Source organism: Trachurus trachurus, assembly GCF_905171665.1.
Source record: "Trachurus trachurus genome assembly, chromosome: 15".
In the NCBI taxonomy this organism is placed as follows: Eukaryota; Metazoa; Chordata; class Actinopteri; order Carangiformes; family Carangidae; genus Trachurus; species Trachurus trachurus.
The window spans coordinates 14,673,906-14,699,944 of NC_139906.1; the positions used below are offsets into that span (position 1 = coordinate 14,673,906).

General features: G+C 41.1%; 1 protein-coding gene across 1 annotated transcript; it reads right to left on the reverse strand.

Annotated features, from left to right (window-relative positions):
• Positions 1-941: 941 nt before the first annotated feature.
• Positions 942-26,039, reverse strand: pcsk2 (proprotein convertase subtilisin/kexin type 2; the record flags this gene model as incomplete). Its single annotated transcript, XM_083987872.1, has 12 exons — positions 25,848-26,039; positions 23,824-23,928; positions 19,225-19,338; positions 18,667-18,775; positions 17,440-17,477; positions 12,421-12,497; positions 11,378-11,466; positions 10,767-10,942; positions 8,449-8,664; positions 6,475-6,575; positions 4,920-5,147; positions 942-1,431 (listed from the first exon to the last, which is right to left on the reverse strand). The coding sequence occupies exons 1-12, from the start codon at positions 26,034-26,036 to the stop codon at positions 942-944; spliced, it is 1,932 nt and encodes a 643-aa protein (XP_083843998.1). The 5' UTR covers positions 26,037-26,039.

Sequence of the window (26,039 nt, forward strand, 5' to 3'; positions counted from 1 at the left end):
ACGACAGCAGCCTGCTGCCTCTGGAAACGATACTGGTGAGAGGAGTGACATTAAACCAAAACAGTAAAGTTGTGGGCGGTAAAGCAAAAACATTGAAACACTAAAGCAGCTGAACTGCAAAAGACTGTGATAATTCTAGGTGTGATCATCACTGCATCACTCTCATATAACACAGAATTATTTATAGACCCTATGTACGTTATGTTTAGGAGGTTTTACTAGACCCAGAAGCTGCTTGTGCTATTCCTTTCAGAACATATTTTGTCCCAAGTTTTGGGTATTGAAATGACAGATAATTCTACTTTTCCTCAGCATGTTCAGTAGTGCGTTGCAAATCACTCAAGTGCTTTAATAAACAGCTGAATAGATTTATTATAGTATACGTCAAAGATTATGAAATATGAACTGAGGACCACAGGCTGCAAAATGAATCACACATTCCTTTCCTTGTTTATATAAACAGTGTATGTCACAAAAATATAAACAGAAAGAAGTATCACTGCTCTGTTTGCAAGATATTAAACTTTAAGTAGAATGACACAGAAAATCATTTACAGTCACAAACTGTATAACAGTTGGCAGAAGAGAGGTGCAGGGCAGTTAAAGCAAGAGCATGAAAGAGTGGATTATATTTGGTTTATGTACAATTCTGTAGAGTGTAAAAATCCAGGTGATATAGTTTGCTTTCTCTATGTAGAACAGATTATTGAAGGTTACACTTTTAATCATGGATTACAAGAAACATTCATTGAAGGTTGGGGGCTAATTGAAACACTTGATAACAAAAAGCTGGGTGAAGAGGGTAAGAGAGGTAGACAAAAGGGAGGATAACGAGAGAGTGAGAGAGAACTGAGGAGATGCAGTGAGGAGGATAAAGCGAGATTGCAGAGAGGGAAAGAGATAAGAGAAAGTGAAAGAGTTGGCAACATGCAGATGGGAGTTTAGTTGTTTTTACTCATCAAGCTCTTCAGACTTCTGTCTATAGCCTCATCCAGCTCCTCCTCCAGCTCTTCCTTTTTGGACATGGCGAGTTTGGACTGATAATCACGCACTATCTGGTCTATATAAGGGGCACTTTGTGTTCCGTGCAGCATCAGAGTCCACTCCTTCAGGACCCCGCGCTGTGGCTCTTCACCTTGAAAGCCCACCTCCAGGACCCAGGTCCCTCGGGGGTCCTCGCCCCAGGTGTGGGTGGTCATGAAGGGCCACTTGTCGAAGCCCACCTTGGAGTCATCGTCGCGGGGCCTTCGGCTCAGCAGGATGGACTTTGTGCCCATGGGCGAGGTCATGTTGATGTTGAGGTCGCCGCGGCGGCTGGCGTTGACGGTGACCACAGCCTGGACGTGCTCCAGGTAGCGGACAAAGTTGTCCTTCCCCTGGCAGGCCTCCGTGGTGATGGTCAACACCAGCTTGTTGCCAGACTGGATTTTACTGGAGGAGGAGAAACAGATTGAACAAGCTACAGTAAGACTGTGTAGAAACTGACAGAGCAAAGTCATTGTGACGGTTTGAGAGCAGCAGGTGGAAGAATTATAAGTTACGTTCAATCTACTTACACCCTGCTCTGCTATTTCTGAGAAACGTCCCAGTAAATACAGTACTTGACCTACTTTTCTTACAGAACCATCCAACCCTGAAAAAGCATCAAGCCTCTTTTTGAACCTGCTCCTTTATGGCAGTGATGATTGTCATGTCTGCTTGCTTCACCGTATAATTTCTCTCTAGAGGAGGCGATAAATCTGTCTTGTTTGGCCACATATTTTTTTGAGCTGCCACAAATTTGAAATCATTTTTGCTACAGTATCTGTTTTCTAAAAGTTTAAAACTCAAAGAACTCCTATGGTTTCATTCAAAGTTTACCATTTATCATTTACTGTACACATGTCACACACAACAACAAAAAAGACAGATGTTTCACTTTAAGTTCTGTCTCATTAGTAAGTCAGAAGATCAAGTGCTGTGCTGAAAAGCCACAGAGCAGCAACTGAATAGACCTTCAGGAGAAATGATTGTGTTGCGACAGTATCATCGTTTTTTACACAGTACCCATAGGAGCTATTATCATTGTTTTTATTATTTATTAGTCTAAAAAGAATTAGAACTGTAAATTATTTTAAAAAAATTGTGGAACCAAATTTCCAAAATACATTCATAAATATTATTCATCTCTTTGCACTACTCTAAATCTAAATCCTGAATTCTAGTTCTTTTTCTGTGCATGAAGGGATTGTTTTTCTTTTTTGTCCAGATGGATTTGTTCAGAACAGGGTGTAAAAGCAGGCTGGTCCCTGTATTGTTACGACTTTGCGGTTGGGAGGACATACTGCTGTTCTCATCTCTTTGGATGATGGAAAGAAAGAGTGAGAACACAGCAGGACAGGGGTGGCGACCCCAGGCTATGAGGAGGCTTAATAACATTATTAAAGGCCAAAGCCACATTGCCGGCGGTGGGAAATTGGGGGGAGAGGGAGGTGGAGAAAAGGCAACAGAGACAAGATATGGGAAATGCGTGATAGAGTGGACGTGTGGAACAAGCAGTCGACTCAAAAAATGATTAATTGAGCACTATGCTGTGCACAGAGAGATGAGGGTAAGGGCTGACGAGGCGAATTACTGTTCCCAGATAAACACAGCAATTCACAGTGGGAGTGTGCATGCTGAGAAATCTGACATAACCAAATATTTAACTGTTCTTTTTTATTAATAACATAACATATGTGGGTTGTTCTGTGCACATGTGAAGTGCAAAGGGACAACATTAAATGTCCTTTCGCAAACTTGCAATTTTAACTTTGTTTTTTTATCTCTATCTTTATTCTTATTAAAAGTCTCATCATTATTTCTTCGTGATTAGTATCATTAGTTCATTCGACTGTGAGTATAGCTAAATCTGGAAGCGAATATGTGCTGATTTCACTCCTGACACCCAAAGCCATTTGTGTGCAGCAGGTGCACGGTTCCCATCGGATAATGTGAAAAGAGTAATTACAGCAGTCGGTCATAGATCAGGGAGAGGGATGCCTCTGATGGGCACGACCAGCAGAGATTAAAAACAACCCCACCACACAGTAGGGCACTGCATGCCAGCTCCACGAATAATGAGAAGTTCTCCTCCAGTTAAGTAAGCAGCAGCCAGCCAGAGCAGCTATCAGGTCGGTGCTGAGCGGTGAGCTCACGAGCATGGCTATGTTGGTGTTTATTGCTTTTCTCTGGTGATACACTATCATCAGAGGTGGGCTCATTGTAATTATATCTCTACGACAATAGAAGCAGCAGAAGCCCTGCGGTGCTGCTGTGGAAACAGGGAGCCGATGAAAAATATGACAGCCTGCGACACAGCTTTTAAGTCACAGCTCAAAAACATTTGAAATATGAATACGGTATTTCTCCCTCATAAACACTTCACTAATGAGCTGTTATTTAGTCAGATAATTAACATTACTCCATGACTGAGCTGATTAAAGTTTACACAGTGGAAACCTAAATGATCAAGGAAGGTCCACATGAGGGCAAGTCACCGCCACCATTTCCGTGTTATGTCCTCAAGGATGCACTAAAAGCTTTATAACTCTTCAGGGATGCTCCCTTTTTTATCAGGCACCGCACTCAGGGGAGGCACACACAGCATGTTGTTGTGTCTGCGTTGTCTGTGCAGCTCTGATTAGAGGCTAAAATAAGAAATCCACAGACGTAGCACAGTCTTTTTATCTTCACCCACACATTGACACTTTCACAATGCATGTGAAAGCTCACAGTTAGGTCACACACACATACATACACATGCGCGCACGCATTTACACACAGGAACACCTCCACCTGGAGTCCCTTCCTGGCTGTCAGTCACTTTAATTGACAGTGTTTCCGGGGCATGCCATGTCGGGCCATTTATGGTGGTCTAATTAGAGTGAACGAGGGGGGCTAGCCAGAGGAAACCACCAGACGTCACACAAGGGAAGTCAAAGCCTCAGGATATGATGGATGGATGGAGGGAGCAAAGCCCTTGTGAGGCATTGAGGGGTGCGAGGGGTGGAGGAAGGGGGTATGGGCGTGGGGGGGTGAGAGTGAAAAAGGAAAAGATGACAGCGAGAGCGGCTGGAGGCGGGTGAAAGCTAGATGGAGGAGATGCAGGGGGGAAGATAGGACGAAGCAAAGGGAGATACTACTTAATGTGAGCAGACACTGAGGGGATAAGATGACATGAAGGACGCTAACTGCAGCTGCATCTGACAAAGATGAGGGCAGAGACTTACATACTCCTCACATAACTGAATCTTTTAAAGGGATCCTCGTCAAATATACAGAATGTGATCTATTTTCAAAACAGGACTCACATGACGAAGACTGTAGCAGCACAACCAGTGATTTTATTAAACTCAGCAACTGTGTGTTTTATTGTTATGAATTTTTTATGTGCAATAAGACGAGTGTGTTATTACTTCTCTCAAAAGCTTAACTTTATGTATCTCTTCTCATGAAACTGAAATGACTTATCCGCAATTTTTACTTTTAATCAAAACAAGATGACACCAGATGCCTTCTCAATAGCTTTTCTGCAGAATTGTTAGGGTTTGTTTACCATTATCTGTCATGCACAAATCCAATTCAAATGTCAAAAAAATGACTGATGCATTAGACCACAAAGAGCGGCTGCCAGGATAATAGACTATGTCATTATAAATCTACAGCACCATCAGACAGACTGAGCAGCTAATCTAAATATTACAGGGTTACGAAGTGGACACTCCCATCACAGATGCTTTATTGAATTAGGCCTTATTGGGATTACCCAGTAATTAGATGAGCGTGTCTTTTGTGCTCAGTTGTGTTTTCCTTTCAAAATCTTGGTGGGTACAGTTTGACATTGCAGAATGCATAATGCTCACATGTATTATGCTTTGTGTAATAGAAATGTAACTTACTGGGTCTCCTGGATGGACCCGGCTACACAGTGGAAACGCTCAGGCACAGTTTTCCAGTCCTTGGCCATTTTCACCATGCCTCCAGCATCCAGCACGCCATAACCAAACAGGTGGTTGAACTCGAGGCCCACGCCGTTCCTCCTCCACTGATGGACCTCGTCGTGGAGCTGGTTCCTCTTGGAGGTCAGGACTGACAGGTGCTGCATGTCTCTCCATGTCAGGTTAGGGCTGGGGAAGACAAAACGTGGCCAGAGTGACAGAGTGATGGAGCAGAGACAATTTTGTAAGCTAGAAATATCAGGCAGGCAGGAGCAGGAACAAAATAGTAAAACTATTCTGATTCATGGTTTTGTTTCAATGACATCCCTTCAATTATCTAAACATCATAGGGTCAGTACTTTGAGGCAGATGGTTGGCTTTGTCTGTGTTTCCCTACATTATGTTGTCTGTGTATAGTGAAAGCTTTGTTCTGTCTGACTCACTGCTGTTGTATGGTTCAAGTGTGTTTGGGCAGTAAAAAGGCCGTGCTCTCGTCCTAACAGCCCGGTGGGTTATTTGCCGCCGGATAGGGTGAGTATCCGCTCCTCCCAATAGCAACATCATTATTGTGTGTGCAAAGCAAACAGTGCTTCTTTACTCAACTCCACTAGCTGGTGTTAGGTAATGGCAGCAGGGCCCTGTCAGCCTTTAATGTGAGAAATGAGGCTTTTGAGAGAATGGAGCGTCTCTCTTCTGGGATTGGAGAAGCAGATATTCTCCAGGTTATTAGATCTGTCATATTTGTCTAATAAAGCAGTGGGTTTATTTAAGTCGCATAATTTTTTCAATTATTCTCTGATCCACAAGGAATTACTTGTTCTGAATTCTCCAGGATTTTAGATATAGCTTGTGCTGTAACATTAATATGACATGATTCACAAATGTAATCATAAACATTAATGACTGAAGCTCTGGTTTCACCATTAGTGTAGAGTTTGCAACATTTTCATCAGATTGAGATGACCAGTTACTGCAGTGTGTTTCACCCTTTCATCATCCAGTGCAGTATCTGCATCATGCATATAGGAAGTTCAGTAATAAATAAAACATAAGCACTGAGCATATTCTAACAATATATAAACTGAATTTTCAAGCCTTGCGCTGAGATATAAAGAGCACTGATCCAAATATGATTTGTGTCCTTGGCATAAGCACATAGAGTCTGTACTTTGTGGGCGACGGAGTAAGTGCTGTTTCTCTTTTCATTCAGCTTATGGTTTGATAAATAGGCAATTCTGTGAAAAGTGGAGACATTATTTGTGCTTTTGAGGTATGTGGGCACAGGGTATTAAAATTAAGTACCTGTGGATAGAGATTGACAAAGGTAGTCAAAGACTTCAATGTGATGTGAAAGACCGGTGTGGTAAAGAAACAGTAGCTCATAAATGAACAGCATAAGAACTGTTGTGTTTCAACAGTTAAATGTGGTAATGTAATAATGTTTTATACAAACAGCCCATCTAAGTCAATAATCCCAATTATAACAGGTATATGGAAGGGGCAGTAGATCACATACTTAGCCTCAATAGCCAGAGCAAAGACACCAGCTGCCTCCGGAGCTGCTGCTGATGTACCAGAATGACGCAGCGTGCAATTCCCATACAGGTCTGTAGTGGCCTGGAATTACCAAATCACAAGAAAGAAAGAGGATGCATTTATTATGAGGTACTGTTCAGAATTTATTGCAACAATTTCTCTGTAAAGGATTAATTAAACAAATTTTAAAAAATAAAGTAAAGGTGAAGGTGAGCTGCAGTAAGTTAGAGTCAAATGCTCTCTTCTCTTCCAAAGCCAAGCACCCTCTCGCTGATATATTCAAGATACAAGTTTAAGAACATTCCTCCAATCTATAATTCTTAACCTGGAAAAAACTAAAAACTAAACATTGGCTGAATTCTTTACATATAGCATCGGCTGACAAATTGTGTTTATATTTACTGAATAAGCGTTTATTTATTCAATTTGGTTCTTAATTAGAAATGATAACAGATTGACTGCAATTAGACAGGAAACCCTAGGGAAGATCTGTGCCTCTGTCAACAGCCAAAGGTGATTTGCATAATCACAAACATAAACACCACTGCCTTTGTACACTGGGAAATTCACACGCATGTTATAGAATGTCAGCCCATATTCTCAATGTAGCCTTGTTAAGATATAAGAGCATTCATTACCGAAACGGTAGCTATCAATTTCAGGTGTCTGTCCTCAACAAAAATGAGAAAGTACCATCTTTATTAAAGCTTTAGCTGTCTTTCTTTTCATTGTGAGCATATGCTCTCTGGGTCTCTTTGATTCCGGTGACTCATCCATTCATTTTTGCTGTTATCAACTGGTGATACAACTCTGCAAATAAATATCTAATAGCCATGCATCAGTTAGAGTTGTAGCTCAGGTCAGACCTTCTACCTCTACTTGATAATATTCATAACCTGGAATGCTTTTTGTTACTATGGACAGACACTTTCAAGCTAAACAAATAGCAATAATCGAATAAAAGACAGACATTTTGACTTCATGATCACTTCAAAGGTAGGGAGTCACCATTACTTTGCCATTTTGCTAATTTACATAACCCTAGCCTAGCCCTTTATTGCGTCGTGCTCGCTTGTAAATGGAGTGAAAACTGTTGCTTCCTTCAGAGATCACTGTGAAAATCCAGTGTCAAACTGTGCATGATTTTGAAGATGTCCATGTGGTGCCAGACTCACAGTAAAATGTTAGGAACAATGGAGGGAACAGTGAAAAATTCTTTGGAGGTCTATTTTTGGTAAGAGGATATAAAGTCTCCAGGAAACTGAGAACGCTGTGTCTTTTTGGCACGACTGCAAAACATACTTTGTAGGGAGTGTCTGGTGGGTGGCAATAAAGAACATATTGACACGAAGTTACTCATGGATCCCCAACAAGGCAATAATTTGTGCAAATGAGAAAAGTGGGTTTTGCCCTGACAGAGGTGTGTACTTTGAGCCTTGTGACTCTGTAGAACTTTTACACACACTAAAAGCAAAATAATACAGTACACTATAAAGCATAATATGTCCTCCTCATCAACTATGCTGTAACTGTTCATCACAGTATGGCAGCCTCTCTCTTTTAGAACCTATAGCATAATTAGGCATGTCCAGGAAGGTAATCAAAGAAGCTATTCCTCCACCTGGAAGTCTTTTTTTTCACAACCAACCAAAAATTACAGCTTCTAAGGGTTTATCCCTGGTCTCATCCAATCTCCTGAAAGGCCTAGGATACACTGCCTGCAGGGCAAACTGAAAGGAAGCTATTTACAGATCAATCTAGGAAGGAGGAGATGTATTTGGAAGACACAAAACAGGTCATCTTTGAACGGTGAAAGTGCATATACCCACTAAAATGGACAACCTCAAAGAACACAAAGTGTGAAAAAATAACTCCACAACAAGCATTTCAGATGATGTTTTTGTCAGTCACATGAAACATGCTATGTACATGTTGTGTACACAAACACACTCACCACGCCAGCCTCTGGGTTCCTCTTGCGTCCGTTGCTGAACGTTGATGCCAGGGTGGAGGAGCAGCTCTCGTCATACAAGGCGGTGCGTCCATCATTGATGGCTGAGTTGATGGAAATCGTCCACATGCTCGAGGCATAACCATCGCAATTGCAGTCGTCATAGCTACCACCATCTCCTGATGCCCATACATAGATGCTGCCTTTTCCTCCACGGCCCTAAAGCAAGAACAAAAAAATCATCCAATCATTAGCAATGTGTTACGCTTTTTACCAGTGGGAGTTACATCGCCAGAATGAGAATTGGGAATTAGGGAATTTCACCAGGGTGGTGTATTACCCAATAGGTGCCGGTGTGTGTTACCACCATCAACATAATCTAATGCAATGGTCAAAGAACAAATCAAAATCATGCAGCCAGGAGAGCTAAACTGTATAGATGTCAAAATAATGAGAGGGAAATGATTACTAACTACTGTAGCTGTCAACTGCACCAAAAAGAATATGAAAAAATTAGATGGTGATACCACTTTTAGTTTTACTTTGCTTTGTGGAACAAACCGCCTGAGGTACTGTAGGTGCTCTGGCTTATGATGAGTTATAGTGTGTGTGTTTGTTGCATTTGTCTTTGTTTGACACTTTGCAGGGTGGAAACAGAGAGGTGTGGAATTCTTATTTTGTGTACATGGCTGCTGTTTGGTTTCTTGCTGAGTGAGTACAGCAGCGGTGAAATCATAAGTAAACCTCTATAATAATGAAATTGCATAACAATATACTGTATATTGCGACAAATTAGAAATTTGCAATGTAAAAATAAAATACCCTGGCAGACGAGCTGTTGTTTCAACAGGCAAGGTGTGATGTTACAGATAAACCTGTTTTAGTTACAGTGGATAAACAGGCATTACAGTAGTGAAGGCACAAAACAATATTAAAAGCATTCTTTATCCTTTCTTTGAGGTGGCGAATAATACCATCCATATATTGAAGCACGGATTAAAATGTCATCTTTGTTACTGATAGTGTGCCTGGGAGCATGAAACAACTGACTGTGGCTCCATGCAGAGAGCATCCTCTTCACCAAACACTGCACCTGTTTCTACAAAAGGTTCCCCTACAAAACAAAGGATCAAGTGGAGGAGGAGTGGCATGTCCTTCCCTTCACAGCACTTATTTTTGTCTCTCTATTTGAATTGCAAAGAGAGGTTTGAGCATCCCTGAGCTCACCTCTGAAGCTTCAGGACTTTTGCCTTCCGTCGGGTAAAACAATGCGCTTTAATTTTACACCACACATGGGGTAATTCATTTCCATTATTGGTGGCAATTTGCTAAACCGCACAGTAATGTCTATGATGCCGACTTAGAGTGACTCTGTGTGGCTCGGTTGTTAATATATCATAATGCGATTTGTTATTTTAAATGTTTCCCTTAGTTGTAGTGGCAGCATAATCCTATATGAGCGAACATTAGAATCTAAGAGGCAAATTGCAGAGTGGCTGCTTGATTGGGTGTGTTTACATGATCAGAGATTACAGTCAGCTTTGCTCCTACTCAGCTACCCTGCCTGAGAGAGGGTCACTTCAGAGCAACCCACACCTGCCAGTAACGGTGCATGATGATTAATCAAGCAAGTAATTGGCAGTGGCACTGTTAGCATGGCAACTCTGTGTGTCTGTGTGCACGTCCAAAAGGACTGCCCTTCCGCCAGAGGGCTTATATCTAAGCCCCAGTTGGCAGGTCTTCACCTTGCTGAGGTGTCCTTGAGAAAGCAGGACTGAATGTCTACTGTGGAATATCGGAGTATCGCACAATAGTGGTGCTGGGATGGACTGGCTGTTTCTAAACTGTCTTTTTTCATCAGTTTTGTGGGTGTCACCATAACATTTAAGTTATATTTAAACTTAAACTTAAATTTCAAATTTGAAATTGAACCTGATAGTAACACAAGATGAAAAATCATGGTATCACTGTTTTTATTACAATTTATGAACTGAGGCAGACATGAATATTTCTACCAAATTGTGTGCCAATCCATCATATAGGTGTTGACACATTACACTCAAACTCAATAAAATGAGCTACACATCAGGGAAAGATCATTAAGATCCATCCTCTTGGAACCATTAACATGTAAAAATGGTTATTGTGAGATTGCAGTCAGTACTAATTTGGTGGTCTCATTCATCAGGCAATATTAAAGATTTGCAAAAATGAATGGATGGAATAGAAAGCCTATAAAACCCACCAAAATGATTTACTCATACACTTTCACATTATCATCAAACCCTCTGCACGGTATGTAGCCTACAATGAACCCTCACCTTGTTGACGCCGTCAGCCATAGCCTGCAGCGTGAGCTCTCTGGGTCCATCCACCGTCTTGCCGTCATCTGTTGGTCCCCAGCTGGCACTGTAGATGTCAATAACCTGGGGCATGTGGCTAATGGACGATGCCTCAATGATGTCAGTCATGAAGGGTTGATCCAGCATCCTGATACCTGACACGACAACACCTCCATATGAATCTGACGTTCAAATTCAGGTTAACATTGGTTTACTGTATTGTCATTGCTGCTGGAATACATCGTAGTTTAGATATCAATGGATAAAACTTGTTTTGGCTGGTTAGGATTACACTATATATCGTGTCACGGCAGTACAATATCACAAATTTGTAGCATCATACCCTTAGAAATGGCAAGAAATTGATGTCAGGTTCATCACAGGACACAAATCAAGTAGTCAATACTCATTTTCTTATTTCTGCCCTGAGGAAATGTATTATACATGCTGCATACAGTACTCCCTCAGAGTGAATTATCATCTTTGATCCTTTCATCATACTGCTATCAGAACTGTCATTTATGATCATCACTCTCTGCTCATTGTTATTCCTCTCACTGTCCAATCTGCGGCTTTAATATGACACACACCTGCCACCTTTGAGTTGTAGGCGACTCCCACACCGCAGATGTTGTTATTGGCTGCCGCAGACACCTCTCCAGCACATCGGGTGCCATGACTGGTGACAGCAAAGAGCAGAAAATAGGGGATTTGCATGAATTTACAATGGGTATATTGTGGATTAAGTATGAGATAAGATATCACAGATTAGATATATCCCCTGTTTTTATTGACGAGAATGAGAAAACTGTTGATAGAAAAAAGCATTTTCGTAGCCACAAATCAATTAAAATTAGCATGAACACTCTGTAATTCTGTGACCTGATGAACATTAGCTCATGGAAAGCTATGATTTATCTATTCGTTTTCCCATCACTCATCTGTGTCCGACTGAATATGTTTGCACATATCAGTGTTTCGTGTGCACCATGTGTCTATCTCTCCATCCTCCGCTCCCCACAGGGACACTGCAGAAAGTCAACCCCTCTCTCCCAGCATGCTTTGCTACAGACAGGCAGCTATTTATAACAACCAGCTGATTAGCCAGCGAGTTGTGCCCGACAGTCAGCAACTGCTACACTGGCAAACCCAAATATTCCCTTCTCACTCCCACACACAGACACACATGCACTACACAATCCATATGAGCAGATGAAGGCACGGTGGAGGAGGAGAGGCGGAGAAAGAATATATTTTTCTTTGTTCCGCTCCTCGACATGTGCTGCAGCGGCAGTGGATCACCCAGTGTGATTGGGAGATGGGAGGCAGATAAGGTGTTATCAGACAGCAGGTCACCACTGTGAACACTGCAACTCTGAGAGCAGACTAGACTTGTGTTAGTCCTCCTTTATCTACCTTATCTCCTCCAAGTGAGCAGGTAAAAATAGGCATTATGTTTTCTATTTTGTTGTGCTGGACAACAGCTCTGTTTATGCTGCACCATTATGTCTTAATGGAACTATGTGAAGAGAAAATCAATAGTAGGGAAGCTGCCAGACTACAGGCAGAGCACACACATGCACACAAAAAACACACTGAGCATATAAACAGGGGTTGGCTGGGTGAGCTTTACCTGTTGAACCAGTCGTCTGTGTAGCGTGGAAATGGGAACGGGTCATTGCTGCTGAAGTCATAGCTGGCATCGGCATTCTGAAAGGACCAAATGGATGCATTTACAAAAACAACAACACTGAGGCAGAAAAACAAAAGCAGAGAAGGCAGAGAGGAGCATTTCAAAGTGAAGTGCTGACCTTTACCACAGTCTGTTCTGTTATCTGGATGCAACGAATGGGAGTGATTTTGAGTTTTTCTCAAACATGGCTTGCTAGTGTGACATACTTACAGTTTATTAGGTGCATCTAGGAAATAAAATGTAATCCATTTTAATGGAACTGTTTGACATTTTAGGGAATATGCTATTAACTTCCTTGTCAAGAGCAGTCTGTTCATTAAGCTTACCTTCGCAATGATTTGGGAAACTGGGGAACTCCATAAATAACACATTACCAAATCAGCCAGCATGGCGCATATAACCACAACTCACCATATGTTTTTGTACGAGTTGTGGAAGTGCTGGTACACTATGTTAAATGTTTTCCCAAGTTTATATTCTTGGCTATAGCTATCCGATGACTATAGCTTCACTTTTCCTGTGCATGAGAGTGGTATATGCAAGAAGATAAATAAGTGCATTAAAAAAAAGATTGAACTACAGGTGTGCAATAGACAGAGGTTACAATGTTCAACGTTTGTTCAAACTGTTTCAGGGATTTTGACAAACACTGTCACATTTAGGGAGCAAGTTATGCATGTATTGAGGCATGTAATTCAACAGTATCACAATTAACTACAGCTTCCAGAATGATATGTTAGACTGCATTATATTTTACAAGAGGTAACCTAAGGTAGCCACACACATGAACTGTGATCTGAAAGCCATGATACATTACTTTACTACACATCTTAACTCTGCTGCCTCACTGGTATAATGTGTGGTCACAGCAGGGATTTCAAGCTGAGAAAATAATGAACCAAACATTGCCTGCATTTAATTCCACATGACCAAAAGTAATAGGATCAGAATGACCAGCAGCAGAAACGCAGGAGGAAGATCATGCAGGAGACACACATCTGCCAGAGAGACATTAATGCAGTCAATGTAATTATCAGGATAGCCATGTCTGGAGGACATTGTGCACCCTGCTCGCACACACACGCACACACATTAAGAATTAACAGACATCCTGGGGGAACGTCTCACATTTATTGTGCCTTCTGTAGCACACTTCCAAAGCTTTCCGTCACTTGTCACTCATGTCACTCTATTCAGCTCTGTGTAGCCAGTAACAGGTGGTTTGCGTGGTCACAGTTTTGGAGAAACCACAACTGTTGTTCATCAGTCATAGGCCAAAAACTCATCAGATCAATTTTGGGGGCTGTTTCCATGCTGGGGTATATGACAGCCCTGCTGGCTGGCATTTAGAGGAGATGACTCAGTCAACGACACAGAGAAAGCTAGGCGGCTAAAGCTTACTGACCCAATAGAGAAACACTGTAATTACTCAGATGTGGGGCAGGTAACTAGAGGAATGTAGAAATACTACAGCGATTGGTCCTTCATGAGGAAGTGCCCATAGGGACATATTCATACCTTTGTATTTGTTTTCTCTCTCTTTCTCAAATGTAGGTGTAAAAGGAGCAATAAGTACAAGTAGAACAACTCAATCTGTGAAACTGGTTAAAGACATAAAAAGTCTAAGAACTGGCTTCAAAATGTTATTATTATTCAGAAGAGCACATTTGTGAAGAGAGAACACATCGCTCCCAAACAGAGCTTTGCTCACATCAGGTGTGTGTGAGTGTTTTTTGTTGTTGTTGTTGCTTTGTTTTTTTAATCTTTTTCATTAAATGGAGTGATATGTGCTGAGAATAAATGACACAGGGGCATGCCCATGAATCATTTGCTGTGCCTTTCAAGCTCATATCTTCGGCTATCAATCAGACCCTCCAATTCCTCTGGTGTCCTGTGACAAACCAGAGTGATAATAATGGATTGTGCCCACCGTCACTCACCTCACCTTTCCCCAGTACCCCTCAGCTGGTCGCCATCCTCTGAGCAAATGGCCCTTCAAAGAACAATGACTCAAAGTTGCTATAGCAGGAGCCAGCATGGCTTGTTTCTCTACATTTAGACATATCAACATGGAGGTTGAGGGCGATGTCATCACCTTGACAGTAGACGAGAATGTAAAATAAAAAACATTTCACAGTGATGGAGAGCAACAAATTACCTTTTACATTTTCTGCTTCTTTCTACTTGTAGTGGCTGCTTGTGTGTTACGCCTAATCGTACCTTCCAGAATTTCCTCTACTTAAGAAAGCACATTTTTGTTATCCCTTTCAGTGCAGCATATGTTAGCGTGGGCTATTGCATGCTGTTGAAAGTAACAAATGTCAGTTCTTCTTCCTGAAAGGTTAAATATTTAAATCAACCTTTAGGTTTGTCATAGACTCAAATGTCCTGGAGTACTTTATGTTGATGTAGACCAAGCACAGACAAAATATTATCATGCAGTGCCGTTCATCATTTTAGCTTGGCTCAATTCAATCATTCATTTGGTGCTGACTTTATCTATAATCTAGGAGAGTTGACGCAGAATATGATGTAACCTTGCTTGAAAGTCCACTGCAAGATGCTACAAGGTAAAAGTACCTTGAAGAATCTATAACACAAGGTCCAAGCCAACTTTAAAGAAACTACAGTGAAGAAGGATAGGCCTACTGTCCTTCGATAGCCCTGCTCTAATAAAAAGGCTGTGAACATTTCTGTCACAGGCTGTGACAACAACCTGGCAATATAATGCAAATCTCTTTTCTCTTTTCAGCCGCATATACTCCACAACAAAAGATGACGCATTAGATGCAGCCTCAGTGGTGTGAAATGATAAAAACTTCTTGTGTCCTAAGTGATGATGATTGCTTCTTCATATCAAAACATAACATTACTACAATACAATCATAGATACAAGATACAGCTTAGTTTATCTGCTAGATTAATATCTGATCAAACCAATATAAAGATGTCGCATCGCTGTTTTCCCTCCTAAAACAGCTCTCTACAATAATTATGCACCGTCCCCTTTTTCAACATCCCGTTCTCCATCTCTCATACAAATTCAAATAAAAGCAACATATGAGAGGAACTTCTCGGTAATGTGACCTCATAGCGTGTCGTCATGGTAACTTGCCGGGGCGTACAAGGGGGTGGAGAGATTCACTTGCAACAACATATTCCACAGAAGGGACATAAAAACCCCATAATACACCTCTGGTCCTGCTCCTCTCTTTAAGACAGACAACAAAGAGTTCATCCCCTCATCGCTGTTTCTGTTACTTAAAATCGCCCCAAACACAATACTAGTATTGATCAGAGGCAGGCAAGCAGAGACACAAAAGGAGTACCTGCACACTTATAGCTCCTGTGCAGGAATCAGGTCAAACAGACCATGATAATTGTTTTGTCGAGACAACAAGATTTGAAATTTGAAATACTGTGATCTGTTAAAGGCAGGAAATAAGCATTACAGTGTGTCTGCTATTATATCACTTAGCAGTGTGATACTAGAATCTGTATAAATGTATTTATTTATGTAAAACTCATTCAAACTAGAATAACTATTGGCATTTGCAGATAAATGTGCCATGAAATTGGACAACTTCTCATTTCAGGACACACACAATCTCACAATTAATTCACCATGTCAGAATGTATCTTATGAGCTGTTGCAGTATGATCACCACTCCAAGTGGGAAATCTTGAAAAAACAAAGAGGCACATAATCCAACACCCTCACATAAACTGACATTTGGTTGTCTAACACACACACACACACACACATAGATCAACCACAACAACACAATCAGTTCAAATCCAACAGAGATGTGATGATACCAAAAGGACCTTTATTTCTAATTTTTGTTTTGTTTTGTTTTTATTCAGCTAGCAGTGGGAGGTCTTTGTGGGTCTGTGAAACACCATGACGACAGTAACAAAACAGGATTACGTACACACTGTCCCTCTCTCTTTCTCTATCTACCGCTCTCTCTCTCCCACTCACACACACACTTTAGATCTATGCACAGCATGATCCATCAATCCAGCGGAGCATGCTCCTGCATCACCCCAGCTGAGGCTGAGTGTTATTTTTGGGCCACGGCTCGTCTCTGTTCACAGGCAAGAAGCATGCAAATGCAGGCAAACATGGTGGTAAGTGAACACATACATGCACACAGAAAGAGAAAAACACACACTTATGCAAGCCGCATTTAAATTAATCACACCATGTGCACATGAGCTGAGGTGGAAAAGAAAAACAAAGAGCACACTGTTCCCAGATCATCTTCATTATCTCTTTGCAACAATATATGAACTAATAGGGTAGATAAGTATGCAAATTACTGACACTTTTTAAGAAAAAGTGTGTTTAAAAAGAAGTATGGGTGTAACTGTTAAAAGGGTTTTTTTTATAATTTTTTTTTTCTTTCAGGTTTTTTTTTTGTGTGGCCAACAAAGAATCATGACTCACTCGTTCACAACACCTCCGTGTCTGTGACAGTAAGAGTTTGCATTAGTGCATCCTTGGATTCAACGACAGCCCAATGAAGTCACACTGACAGCACCAGGCAACTTTACAGCCAAATCAAACTAAGCCTTCTGCATTTCCTTGTTCCATTTAGCAATGCCTCTTGTCCTTTAAGGTTTTATCAGTATTCTGGAGATAGAGCATCACATTATGCAGCGCCAACCCTGGCATTATCTCTGCTTGTGACAGATCGGCCTGCCATTGTGCCTGCCACAGTGCAGTGTGCATTAACATTAAACAGCTTGGCTGGCCGTCTGCCTGTTTCTGCGTCCTCCAGGAATACAAGGAGACTCGGCAGCCATGAAGGCAACTTGGAAAGCACCTGTCACTGCCAATGGCACGCCACATGAAGCCCGTGAAATCCAGCACCTGAACCCATGCTTCACCTATTAACAGCAGCTCAAAGAAATGAAGGAGAGTATGAAATTCAATAACACTGAGGTACTCACATAATTTGATGCCAGGTCTGGATGTAGGTAGTCAATGCCTGAAATGTTGACAATAATAAGTGATTAAGAATGAGAGGGAGTGCTTTATGGAGGATAGCATGACCTTAAGTGTCCTATTGCTATTACACTTAGTTTGTTCTTAATCTAATTCTAACACAAAACAAGGAAATAAAAATAGATATGTATGGAATAGCCGTGAAACTATCAATCTGTTGATGAATTGATTGATTTAAAGATTTTTTTTTTGATTATCAATTTTTTCTACTTCCAGCTTCTTAAATTTAATGACTTGCCATTTCTTTCATCAGTTATATCATATAATTTATATCTTAACTGTAAATCGAAGCAGGTCTTTTTGTGTTCTGTGTGTTCAGGCGTTATCATCCATGACAGTTGACAGAAAAAATATTGCCAGTCAATGTGCCTGTCGATTTCCAAGATTATTTGGCTCATTTTCTTTTACCTATTGCTATGTGTGCAATTTTCTCTGCTATCTTTTTAGTGCTACTCCATATTGCCAATAATCTCCCGTCACTATTCACTGCTGTTGTAAATAGCTACCTGCAGTAAGTATTTAAGCTCGCTGCAGGAAGTATATCATTTTTAAAATGTCAGTCAAGGCAGTAAATAGACAAAAGCCGTGCATTCACATTTCTGTCACGTCTGGTTGCTGCACTTTCTTTTACTAATTTACTAATACTCTTTTACCATCGGATGAAGCAGAGGGAGATGGTCCACAAATATTGAAGTGTTGGTCAGAAAAGAGAGTTCTGACATTTTGGAAATAACTGGTTTTCATTACACTTTTTCATTAGTAAGATGAATGTCTCAACAATCAGTTCTCAGTTAGTGAGAATGTCAATCTGAACCAATCCATATTCCTACACAATTTTTATTTATTTATTTATTAACCTTTATTTATACAGGTAAAATCTCATTGAGACCCAGGGTCTCATTTACAAGAGAGACCTGTTCCGGGTAGGTGGCAGCAAACACAAAGTTACAGACTAACTGAACGTACAAGAGACAAAACACAAAACACGAACATTAACACATTATCAGTGGTCACGATACATGTTCAAAGTACCCTTAGTTAGTCATTGTATTATTCATTAAACAGATGTGAACGAAGTAGTTCATTTAATTATTGTAATGGATATGTGCAGGTATAATTGAGTGCTTTCTGACAGCACCCTAGAGCACAAAACAACAGCACTTCATACTCACCATCATCCATGATTGCGATGGTAACTCCTTTGCCTGTGTAACCCAGTTGCCAAGCTTCAGCCACATTAAGATCCAGCCCAGGGGTCCCGTCTGCCTGGCCTGTGTTTATCTAATCATTCAGACAATATGGAGAACATCCATGACTCATGGCACCCAGGTGAGCCACCATTAGGAAATTAGTCAGTGTGGAGGATGCATGTATGTGGGAAGGGGAGGCTATGGATAAGGAGTGTTTGGGGGTGGGAGAGTGGAGGTGAGAGGAAGGGGACGTAAATGTCAGCTATACGACACATTCATCATCAGACACGCAAGCTTGCCATGGCATTAAAGTCACGCTTGCCAGTTAGGGTAAACAAGAGGGGAGGAAACTAGGCGGCATGAATGCAGCACTGAGATGGCACCGACAGTACTGGACAGGCTAATTAAAGAATGAATAACAACATTGATTCAGAAAGTGGAAGGGAATATGCCTGGCTTCTGATTCATTAAGGTGGAAGAATGTGCAGTTGGTGCTAAAGGTCAGGCAGCAGGCAGACAGCCGCTTGGCTGATTACTCACCAGATACCACTGTTTGGTGAATAGAGGGTCACTCATGTTGACTTCAATGTCATTGATATTTCTGTAGCCCCGCTTCTGACGACTGAAACCGTCTTGCTCATAGACATTCTTCACCTGAGGAAGAAAGCAAAAGAAATATCAGCTCGTCGTCAGTCAATAATAAAAACCCAGATAGTGGCACCTGTGCTGGAGCACGCAAGTTAAACTAGAAATCCGATTTCTCATGACAGATTCGTTATTCTACCTCTGTGCATGAGAAGTCAGCAACTCCAGATGCTCTCTACTGAAGGCGACCAGGTGTCCTGCTTTGTGCAGGACTGCACAGCACTTTCAATCCTTGTCCAACATCACGCATATTGACACTGTCCCACATTTTGATTTGCACATTTGCCACGGGGACAATGCTCCGAGGTACTGACCTCGATACCATTACATACTGACCCATCCAGCAGTCCCCCCAAAGCGTGTCACTTTGTCAAAACTGTGAGATGGAACAAAGTCAGTCATACAACTGAAATGTTCTGATTTCAAAGCAAATACTTTTCACATCAATTTATTATAAAAAAAAAAAAAAAAACGTTCTTCTTCTGCAGATTTTGTTGACTCAGGCAAACTAATAGCCATGATTGGGATTCAAACCCCCAGCCTCCCACTCTGAAGTCATAGGGATTACCCACTGAGCTATCCAGCTGGATGTGTTGAGCCCTCCACCACTCCTTTAGAGGCGGGAGATTGCAGTAGGCTCCCCATCCGGCCGCTTTCTTTAGACGAGTCCTAACATTTCAATTACTTTCCATTGGTAATCATTGTCCCACATAAAAAATGTCTTTGTCCCACATTTTTGGGGGGGATCATATCTCTAATGTATCAAGAAGACAGAACATAAAAGGGGCTATTCTTTTTCTCCTAATCAGAGCAGCTGCAGCTGGAGCCAAGGCTTTCTCAACTCACCTGCCTAACAAATGTTTTTTGTTGTTGTTTTCTCCTCTTGGTACAACAGAAAGCTGCAGTAATTACTCTCACAATTACCCTTGTGTTTCTTCGAATCATGAAGGCTGATGAACAGCTGTGTTTTGGATTGCATATGCTTACTGAAATCTGCTGCAAAACCAGATAACATAATATAATGGAGATAAATGTCTTTCACCACCCTCATGTTTGTCTCCAGATGTTGGATCAACAGGAATCAGTGGTATAGCTTATCAATTCAGCCGTTCTCATTTGAAACTGTACTCCCTTTGAGTGAATTTCATCAAATAAGCACCTTCACGCGTGAGGTTAAGTACGAGTCATCTAATCTATTAGAGTCTGCCAGTACAGCTAAACCAAGCCTGAAGTGAAGCTCTCAGTTTGAAACGTATGAGCAACAATCTGCTTGTCACTGAGGTCTCAAGGACAATGACTTAATTTAAAGGTTTAAAGGTCCTTTTATGTCTCTGTGTCTCTTTGTGTCTGTGTGTTTGTGTGTGTGAGTGGTGGGGGTGTACAAGAAAAGCTTGAAAATTGACTTTTTTCTTCATGAAATTGTCAACACTAAAAATAAATCTATACCTGAAATGGCTTGATGAAAAAAAAACCTTTTAATTCCAATAAAGTTGACTTAGTGCTGCTAATAAACAGTTTCAAAGCAGCGTTTTGCCTAAATATTCCTCTTGTGCTTACCCTTAGCAAATTCACTCCAGTGTGACTGAGAGGAACAGGCATTGTCTGGCGTGTTTACCACCACAGATAAGAGAGCAGTGCAGCACTTAAGACAGGCCTTTTAAAATGGTCAAAGCCTATTCATCCACATCTTTCCTTTATGGCATACTCTAAGCAATCAGAGGGCACACACGCCGTAAATTAACACATCAGTAAGTCCTTTAAATGACAAGTCCAGGAAAAATAAGAAGTAAAACCATATGTCCATGTTTGTATTCTATCTTGGAGGATTTCAAACTGGTGAAAATAATTAGACCGATGCTTGAATTAGCCTCACGTTTTTTTTCTCATCATATCATTTACATATTCAGGACTTTCTACATTATCTCCCCATCTCCTGCACATTCTCTCCATCCATCATCCATTTATTCCATCACTTGGCAGAAGAGCTGGTATTTCCCTTGAGACAGCATGTCATACTGCCCACTCACAACATCAAACAGTGCCCATGCATGACCATCATTCTCCGCCTTTGCCCGCTGCCTGCTCGCAACTCACAACACTCCAGTTCACTTCAAATAAAAGAGCTGTGCTGCCTTTCTCCTCGTCCTCATTTCCCTCCTGGCTTTTCCCGGCATGTGTCTTTCAGGGTCAAGACATGCTGCTGATTCAAAAAGATGTATTCAATTTCCCTTTTTCAATGTTTATTTATTCACCTCCTAGTGTGTCTAAAATAGGGTTTGATGCATTTATCTCCTGTGAAAAAAGAGGAAAATATTGGAGTAAGGAATCATAGTAGGATGGATCGATGGATGAATGGATGGACGGATGAGGGCACGGATGTGGGGATAAATACATGTCACATTATCGATCAATGCAGGACTGGAAATGTAAAAGGACAGGAGAGGACAAGGACGAGTAAGCATAGAGAAAGATGCAGAGAGACACAAGGAAAAGATAGTGGGTGAGTAAGAAGTGGGTCAACATGCTCCACTAATAGAGTCCAACATAGAACAAGTCTCCTGGGACACTGAGGAATCCATCCAACAGTACATTCAGTCCTGCCACTCAATTAGAGACAGGATTTTAACATGTTGAACAAGTGTGCAATTGCTCCTTTAAAATAAAAAACTACTGCAAAAGGTACAGTACGCATTCTTATTTTTACCTGTAAAATACCATTTAGTGTTTATGTGCATCACTTTTCTTCATATGCTTAAATGCAACAAGCTAGCCTCATCGTCCTCACTGACAGACCCGCAGGTGTAAACCTGAGATATGTCCACCTCAAAGATGTGAGGGGGTGGGGGGGTCGGGGGATACTTTAGCATGACAAACAGGCAACATTAAATCAGACTAGCTGACCTCATCAATTTCAGAGATGTGCAGAAATCAATAACTGCAGTGTTGCATATGAGCATGTCAAGCATCTGATTATAACCCTGCATCTGGAATGTGGACCTGCCCGTGTCCGTGCTGTCTCTCTTCCATTAGCTGTATTAGCTCGGTGGAGTGGCTCACATTTATTTTCATTAGCACCTCTCACAACCGCAATTAGAGAGGTTAGTTCATTGTCTGCAGTAAGACCTCCACTTTCACCACCACCCCCACCCCCAACGGTGGACAGAGCTAAACACTGAGCTTTTATTTGGATAAGACAAAGCGAGTCTTTCTCATGTATTTCACACAAGTAAGAACCATTTAATTTTAAGTGGATCAATATAAAACAAATCCACATAGGTTTTTTTCAAGCCAAAAATGCCAAAGGTTTGTAGTTCAAGAGTCTCAAAAATGTGGGAAACCACAGTTTTCCTTGTTTGAGTACTGACTGATGGATTTTCTTACCTTGTACAGTATAGACCAAATGATTTATGATTAACTGTGAGAATAATTGTCCATGGTTATAATTTCCATTTAGGCCTAGCTGGTGTCACTTTTTGGTAACATGATGGCATATAAAAACCTAGCTTGATTATATTATTTAATTTAATTTCTAATGCAAATACAGTGCCCATGCTACACCTTGTGTTTTAGCTGTACCCTGGCCTGGATCTTATCAAAAATGCTTCAGGAAAGACACTGTAAAAACCCTGAAAATCATAACAAAGTACAAAAGAGGAGCATAAAAAAGCTTTGAAAACACATCCAATGCGTTATGTGATAACTATCAGCAAAAGGCAAGCCTCTAAGAGATATTCAGTGAGTGATATAAAGCTGGATAATGAATTAGCAGCAGCCCACAGGGTTTCGAGTTGCCCTGATAGGAGGAACACAGTCAGTTTGTCTTTGCTTAGACTAAACAGAAAGAAAAAGGCAGAGCCACCAAGGGTCTATGATAGTATTACTGAATGTGCACAGTAGGGATCATGCAGGCCATGCAGTGATCTGCCTATCTATCTCAACAGCAGTGACCAACACTGACAGTGTTCTTCTTTACTTGTGTTGTGAAGTCACATGCATTTATTTGTGTTTGAGAGACTTTTTTTTTCTAGACAGAGGTTCAGAATATTTCATTTTATTTTCAAAGTAAGTGGAAGGAAACCTAGTCCCTGAAGATTGGTGGGATGATTTCCTGTCAATAACTGATGTTATGTCTTGACATTGTACAACCAGCGCACCTGACATCATCAATTACAGAAACCACTCCTACAGTTCACTGTTCTCTCTCTCTCTCTCTCTAAAAAAAATAAAACAGTTTTGTTTTTATGTGTATTTGTAAATCCTTGCTCAGCACTGTCTGTAGCACAGACAGTCACAAAATTAGATTGAAATATAGGAATGACACAATGTGCAGTTTCTCTCTGCAAGATGCATCCAACATATAAGCCTTGACTCCCCACTGTGTTTTACATAAACAGCCCTCAGAATAACCGTGACCATGCTGCTGTAGGCACATATATGTAGGAAACACACAGTGTGCGCTCCTTTATGTGTCTATCTCTGTGTGTGTCTGCTTACCCTGCGGTCTTTTTGGAGCCGCTGTCTGCTGCGGGTGCTCCGTTTGCTTCGTCTCTTTGAAGTGTCCTGAGGATAGAAGTGAAAGAGTCCCTCTCCAAAAGGAAGCTGGGTAAAAATAAAGATGAGGAAGATGGCTTAGGAGTAGAGGCAGAGACGAGAAACAAACACAGAGGCAGCAATCAGAAAGTGCCTGACTGGCAAATGGTGGCAAATGGCAAATATTATTATTATAAATCAAAAATACAGTATGTCATAAAAGGAGGAAAAGGACAGCAGGTCATCCTCCAGGTGGGAGCAAGGGCACAGATTCTCTGGCTTTCACCCAGGGTCTATTTTAAGGAACAGTGCCGGAATCAACCATAATAAATCACAAGGGCAGAGAAATGAGATGCATGATCCAGAGCTTTCCCTCCGGCTCTGTGCACAGATTAAAGACCCCCTTATGCTTTAGTAACCGTCAGGGTACAGGTCAATCCTCAAAATAAATGCTCTTGGATGTGGCTGTCAGATCTAATGTGAAAATGAAATTCTTATGGGAGGACGAGGATTATTCTTATCATATACTGTTCTTTAATTTTTTGAAAAAAATAGATGAACACAAAAATGACAAGAAAAACATGCTTCAAATTAATGCTTATGCTGGCTGATTGCCGTTCTCTCTTTCATCTCTCTCTTTTATGCACATCTGGACGTGTCTTGCAGTTCGGTGTCCTGGTCTAGTTAATTAAGCAACAACAGAATATAATTCAAACAACACAGACATTGTTTAATGATGCATATCCCATCATGACAAATATAGCTTGCCGATTACATAACCTGGGAGGCAGGAGATGGGGGTGTGAGTTGGGGGGTAGAGGGGTGGAGGGGTCTAGTGCCTACAAGAAACAGAACTAGCAATCACAGAACAGGTGATGCTGCATGGCCACGACACAGATATCACAATATCATGAGACACATATTGAAACAGGGTTTATTATCATCATTATCATCATCATTGTGGAGGTAAAAAAAAAAAAAAAAAAACAGGAACAGAAAATCCTCATTCAGAGCAGCTGGAGCACCTCTCTGTATACTGCTACGCCTCACTGACTATGGCTCCAGCCAATTTCACCCACACATTTATTTTGACATGTGACAAGGCGTACACAGTGTCGGTGAATTATTTCTATTGGTCTGCCATCAACAGCTTGTTACCGTCTCTTGACATGTTGTGATGTGTGCTGTATTTGTCAGGCTTTTTAATAAGACGTATTGTGTCAGGTGTGTAAATGTCTGCAGGGGAGGCCATGCATGTCACGAAAAGCAGCAGGAACACAATACTCAGAGCAAGGTGTGTTTTGTTTTTGATAAGCGGCAATGTAAAAGAAAGGGGGTTACATCAGGTACTCACAGTAATTCAACAAAAACACACGCTTGTTCTCGCCAATTTAAAAATGGGATTGAATGACTAAACACACAAAGATGAAATCTATCAGATTCTAAAGGGTGACATCAAACCACAACTTCATGTTATGAGAGAAAACAGGTTGTTCTTTTCTTTTCTTTTCTTTTCTTTTCTCCAGCTCTCACAGATGATTCTGCTCTGTAGGACACTGGCATGGGATCATTTCATTGTTTCAACAATATAAATGAATTTGGCCTGAGTAGAGTTGAGTCCCCAGCCAATGGGCCTTGAGCCAATGGGCAACCTGCTTACTAGAGCCTGCATTTTAGTGGGAATGACGTCATCAAATTAAGAAAAAGTGTAATGAAGTGCCAATAATGGAAAAGCCTGAAAAGCTTCCTAAGCATCTTTTCCGCAGGACTCTCTATGTGACTAAACACAGAGTATTTATGATGAAAGATTGCAAATGTTTCACCATGTACAGTATCTTCAGTGATTTCATTTCATTTCATTTTGATTTATTCCATTGATTAATGTGACAATTCTAATGAATGATTCATTAATGTTTGGTTTTATTTAAAAACATTCTAAAAATAAACAAATAAATAAAGCTATGGCAGCTTGATCCGAGCATCCCTACCTTTCGGGCACTCTGGAACCCATGTTGTGTTGCAAGTTGGTGCGCCTCATCCTGTGCGTCCTCATGCAACTGAACCAGAAGATGGTCCGTTAAGGCTCCTTCTGCAGCCTGCGTCGCAAGCAGCAGCAGCAGCGCGTTCAGCAGCACTATAAATCCCACGGCTGTCCCATGTCGGGGAGATCCACGCATCGT